General features: G+C 35.8%; 1 protein-coding gene across 1 annotated transcript in view; it reads right to left on the reverse strand.

The window, feature by feature from the left end:
* Nucleotides 1-794: 794 nt before the first annotated feature.
* The window catches only part of LOC113228216, a 7110-nt gene continuing 1711 nt past the window's right edge, over nt 795-6193 (reverse strand). The window contains exons 2-4 of the mRNA XM_026461481.1: nt 5394-5552; nt 3587-3701; nt 795-2633 (exon numbers count right to left, since the gene is read on the reverse strand). Coding sequence (XP_026317266.1) covers nt 2506-2633; nt 3587-3701; nt 5394-5552 — 402 coding nt within the window. The 3' untranslated portion in view covers nt 795-2505. The remainder of the gene's footprint in view (nt 2634-3586; nt 3702-5393; nt 5553-6193) is intronic.

The following is a 6193-nucleotide window of genomic DNA, read 5'->3' on the forward strand; positions in this document are numbered from 1 at the left end:
AACTATTGAGTGTTTTAATATGTATATAAACATTTTTTTTAATACAGTTGCTTAAAACGTGGTATTTTTCGTACTACAGATCGTGCCGAAAGTTGGATTTTTCGCACTAGTGCTTTTTATTTTTCCATTTCTTTTTTTAAATTTACTGTTGTTTCAAGTCTTCTAAAGAGGTTGTATATTTATTTAATATTTATGTGGTTTGTGATATAAGTCATTCGTCATTAAAACTTATATTTACTTACAAACATCTTATTTGTTTAAATTGCATAGGTGTTTTATAAAACAACGGTTTACATTTAAAAATACCAAAATATTTTCCATAAAGATGGCTGATTGAGTATTAACCATATACTAAATCTATGGTATTAACAATGACCGGAGGTGAGTATTACGCGAGACCGCTGCGCGCCGCGCCACTAAAATAGTACTTTTAATGTGGCTGAATACTGGCAGCAGTTGCCACTGTACTCTGAATTTTTATCAGACAAATAAATAAAATGAGTTTTTTTTAAATACTGTTTTATTTTACTTTCAATGTAGGTAGTTTTTTCGCAAATGTAGTAAAAAACGTCGTTTGATACACGTGCGGATTTGTCATTTTCACTTGTCTCGAGTCTTGACCCTCACTTCTGGCTCGGGCCAAGAAGGCTCGAGACTCGAATAATGACTAACTTTCCACACTTGTCTCAAAAATAACTAGTTTGTATTCTAATTTTTGTTTTTGATGTAACGGACAAATACACATGAGAAAAACAAAACTTGAGTTCATATAAAATATTTATTGTTGCTTGGTACATTACAAGTACTAAATGAGGGACAACGGCATATCCGCCCATAGCAGTAGGGCTCGTGACAGAGTTTATAGAGTTATTTCTGCCGCCAATAAATAATGTGAGCATTACTTACTGCGTTCCGATTTTGAAGAATACGGTGCTAGTGCTGTTACAGTCACGTGGTGTAGAGTGACAAATGCAATTTTTTAATATGATACTGAATGATGGGACGAACAAGTCGTGAACTAATGACAGACGTGTGCAACCAGGCGGTTACACGTCTGTCCTTAGCAGTTGCAGTGCCACTCAGAGCTTTGAATCGCAAAGATTTGAGGAGCTCTGCCATTGTGCCTGTGACCCTGAGACGTAAGTTTATTGCCTGTAATTTCACCAGTTGAGCCACTCGTAACCAAACCGGAACGCAGTAGTGCTAGCATTACTGCTTGACGGCACAAATAAGTAAGGTGGCAGTGATCGGTTTAGTCGTTCTTTTTTGTCTTTGGAATTTATAATCCAAAGTTTTCAATCCGGATGTACTTTATGACTATAGCAAAAAACTAACTTTTCTTCTTCCGAACTACCCTTCCTAGAAGGTGGGGACTAAATAATGATGTTTGAGGGATTGCCTGTCTAGGGCCGCTACAACTTCATAGCTATGGCGTCCTTAGACAGGTTAATCAGCAAAAGCGTAGATTATCTTTTATTGCATCTCTAATGACACCCTTATAGTTCTCTTCTGCGGATAAATGGTACTGAGAGTTGCATAAAATAGTGCTCCAATGCTAGTATCGCTGTATTTCTAATACATACCGCAGGACACGCTCGAATCTTACGTATAGCACCTTGTAAAACTATGAAATTGGCTGTAAAGCCTACCTATGAAGGTAAAGAAACTATGTATATATTTTCGTAAAGATTAGCTCAAATAAGATAAAAGGAACTGTGGTATTTTTCATCGCAAATTATTTTGAACTTCAAAAAAATAAAAACAACGACGTGTATTTACTATATTAGATAATTACAGTGATCGGTTTTGGGGCTATTTGTAAGTAAAGATGCTGGAAACCCCGCTCTTCAAAGTTACATTTGTTATATCCATAAATAAGGAAATAAAAAAATTAATGTGCTAGCAGTATGTAAATAAAATATTATCTTTTATTAGTTTTTGTCTAGTAAATGCTAAATTTATTTAAAAATCCATGTTAAGTTTTTGACTCTCGTTTCTACTAGTTTAGGGTATTATTACCTACCCCTAAGTATTATGAAGACGAGACTTTATTGATTCACGCGAACACGTATCGAGATTAACACATACATGAATTTTAAGTGGGAAATTATTGTTGGGTTGAGTGATATTATTTATCGTCAAACATATGTAATTTGTATTTAACGTGTTAAGAGTCAGCACGTTTGAGTTCAACCATTTCGCTATTTTATAAAATGCACTATTTGAAAAATTACGTATACTGTCTCCTATATCATAAATGGCCAGTAAATATACCGTTATATGTGTATCAGTGCTATCAGCGTAGCAGAAGCCCAAGCCCCGACTCATTTTACATGAATTGTTTATGTAAATTAGAAATACAGTCGGTCCCAGAATTCATGCTTGCGAGACGTCAAATGTCACATCCTCTTCCTCCCTGTTTCCGGCTGTGCAAGTAATCCTTAAAATGTTGTAGTTATGTCCTTCCGATGCCTAATTTTACGATACGAGGTACATTTAAAAAGATTAGAATATATTGAATTCCTGTGGTTTGTCTTCATTTATGCACTTCATGTAAAAGTAAGCCTTTTCATGAGGTAGTGATTTCGTCGGATATAGGCATTGGTCGATTTTTATCATTGCATCATCTTTCTCTGAAAATAATGAACGATTATTTTTATTACATACACAGATCTGCCAATGACATTTAAAAAACAAGGAAACCTTTTTAAATGTTAATACGTTTTTTAATGTGTAATACGAAATTAGGAAAGAAATAATGGATCGGGAGAGGATTTTAACTAAAGGCAATATATACAATAGAGCACAAAAACAGCTTGGAAAGAGGTAATTAACTGTTTCAAGTATGTATGCTATAGTAAATACCAGTTTTAAATCTTTCAGGAATGATGAAGAATAAGGGCATTTCCAAGGAAATCGTAATGAGACAGATGAAGATGATAAGGAATAATACGTGGGTTCACATTATAAAATATAATATAGTAAGTTCATGGACGTACAACGAACTTATAAAATTATATGGACATCGGGTCCGCGCTAAAAAGTGTCCGAACTTATAGGGCGTTAAAATCGTATACAGAGCGTCATTCACGCTTTAGTCTTCGTTTGTTCGACTGACAGCGAAGCAAGCAAAATTATACAGTACTGCGATGACATTACAATTTAAATTCAACGTTTTAGCTTTTTCATATTCCTTTACATGTCACTACGTTTAAATAGGTTGACTTGGGACATTTTTTCGTGGTTTTTGTATTAGACCCGTCGTCCACTTATTTGTAAGTCAATGAGTAAGTTATAAAATTGTAACTTTTACTTTTTTTCAAGCCTTTTGTCAGAAAGACCACGATCATAGTTTATATGACTGCCGAAAATAAACATGCTTATAGGTGGGTCAATGTATAGAAGACAATAGCTACCAATAATTGCGGAAATGAGACTTTTGCGCTAAATTAAATTGTAAAACGTACACGTAAAATTAAAGGAAGGAAAGGAAAATTAAAGGTTTACAGTTTTACTTTTACTGTTTGCTATCGTGATACTAGATGGTCATTGTTACACTGAAGAAAACATTGTCAAATATTATTACCATTGTAGGGAATAAGTTCATAAGCTTCGTTCACCTTAAATACGCCCTCTTTGGACATGACATTGAGTTTGTTCAGGACACATAATATATATTTTGCCAGTGATACGTGCGGTTGCTGCAAAATAAGAGATATAATATTAAAAAAAAGTGTTATCTTTGTTTTGTGGTAATAAGGCGTGAGATTTCATGTAGAGCCGATTGTTTGTGTTCATTGTAATTTCATGTTTTTTAACAAGATAGTAACGAGTTTTTAAAATGCAAAGTAGATACACGACAGGCCTCAGTAGGTTCGCGCGTTGTGATATTTTACTGGACAGGTCGATATTGGCCTATGTGAGATGCAATATCACATATTGTATACTGCAATCTCTATCTATTTGAATGGCAAATTGAAGCCGACCGATACGTCATATTTTGTCCCATGGAGGCCTGTGGTGGTGGTGATTCAATAGACAATTATGATAGACTCTTTGTATAGAGGATGTTTCTTTTATGGTATATAAACTGCCATCAAACGGTGTGACGGTTCATCAAGTGGAAATGTGAACTGCTACGTTGGCATGGAGCTTCATAGACTTTGTCGACGATGACGTTTAAACTATTTTTTATCTCACTATACGTATTATCCTCCTAAAACCCTGCAGGCTACATCGGAACAAGAACTACACAAATGTAATTATATGCTTCGGGCTCAAGCAAGTATGATCCCAGTTTTATACGGAAATCATATTCTTCTAAATATCCCATTATCATGTGGATATATAGCACTAAATTTGAATGCGATATTTTCATTATAATTTATATTGAGTGTTTACATCATCATAAGAATAATATTGAATGGATCACTTCACATTATTATGTACATTTTGAGAGACATTGGGCCTTAGGAGGCTAAATATAGTAATTAGTATGCTCGAATTATGGTTTCAATAAAAAACCCATACATTTTAAATAAACTTTAACTTATGTTAATTCCTCTTTCAGCATTGTATTTTGTGATTATGTAACTAACAATAACATAAGACTATAGTTTGAGACTGTATAGTGATGATACCGTCAAGGTGTCTTGTTGTCAACAATTGTTTAAATTCTTTTCAAGACAACTCAATAGTTCTGCAAAGATCAAAATTCAAAATCTAATACGAAAGCTTGTACTTTCTCACATTGTACTCTCAGAATACTCGTTGAATAGCTGAACCTGTATCGAAAATTACTAGAAAAAACGATACTGGCGACATCAGGGTGACGGGCGCAGTGATAGTGCCCCTCAGATCTTTGTGATTAAGTTTCGTATTTTAGAACTCTACTCAATGCTCAACTCAGAACTCGAGTATGATTTCAAGCAATGGAAATACAACCCTAATGGCAAGGACTTGAGTATGATTTCCAGTGCTTGAAATCATACTCAAGTCCTCACTCGAGCATTGAGTAGAGTTCTGGAATACGACCCTTAAAGCCCTGAGTGCCACTGCAACTGCTGTAGACATACGCGTCGCATACCATAGGCGCAAGATTTGCTCGTCCCGTCACTTCATATCATAAAAAAATCCATAAAAGGCACCGCCAATAAAAAAAGAAGAATAAAGCACTAAGAGCAGTATTCATTTCTAAGGGTCGTATCCCAGAACTCTGCTCAATACTCAAGTCAGGACTTGAGTATTGCAGTGAGCGCTGAAAATCATACTCAAGTCCTTGCCATTAGTCCTTAAATCCTGACTTGAGCATTGAGTACAGTTCTGGAATACGACCCTTATATACCAAAGTTACGAGTTACAAGTAACAATTTGTGGTAAAAATAGAAACGTACACTTGGCCATATTCCTATCCTAAGTTTCAGCACCATTTCGGGATCAACATTAGACACGTCGACACAATCAACTTTTATAGACCTCAGTCTTTGATCGATGTTGAATTTTTTTTTGTCGATCCGTGTCAATGTTATAGTGGTGCCATCCATGTCACCGTACTGAAAATAGAAGAGTAATATTAACTACTTTTTATAATTTGACACAAAAGCTTTGTTTGGTAGGTTTTATGTTACGTGCATTTTAGAAATAAATATACGCTTATGATAAAATCATTTAACGAAAGAATTGACTTCCATTAAAAACAAGCAGTCCACTGCTGAACATAGGCCTCTACCAAGGCGCTCCATTTCGCCAGGTCCTCAGCTTGTCTCATCCACCTGCTGCCAGCAATTTTCGCAGATCGTCTCCTCGATCCATCTGATCAGAGTGTGTCCTACACTACATTACCGTGCCGTGGTCTCCAGTCAAGAACTCGCTTCACCCATCGGTTATTGGTTCTTCTACAGATATGGCCAGCCCATTGCCACTTCAACTTGTTTATTGTACCAGCTATCTTGACGACCTTGATTCTCTGTCGGATAACTTCATTTCGTACCTGTATCTGTATTCGTAAATACCTCTATGACCGAACGGAAAAATATTTGTATGGCCAACATTTGGTTGTCTATGTGTATATATTTGGTTGTATATCCATGGCACCCTCAACGCAGGGCTTCCCTAGTGCGGGATATGTACAGTGTGTGTTTGTGTGAGTGTGTGTGTGTGTGTGTGTGTGTGTGTGTGTGTGTGTGTGTGTGTG

Source organism: Hyposmocoma kahamanoa, unplaced genomic scaffold (genome assembly GCF_003589595.1).
Source record: "Hyposmocoma kahamanoa isolate Upper Pololo Valley unplaced genomic scaffold, ASM358959v1 100021, whole genome shotgun sequence".
In the NCBI taxonomy this organism is placed as follows: Eukaryota; Metazoa; Arthropoda; class Insecta; order Lepidoptera; family Cosmopterigidae; genus Hyposmocoma; species Hyposmocoma kahamanoa.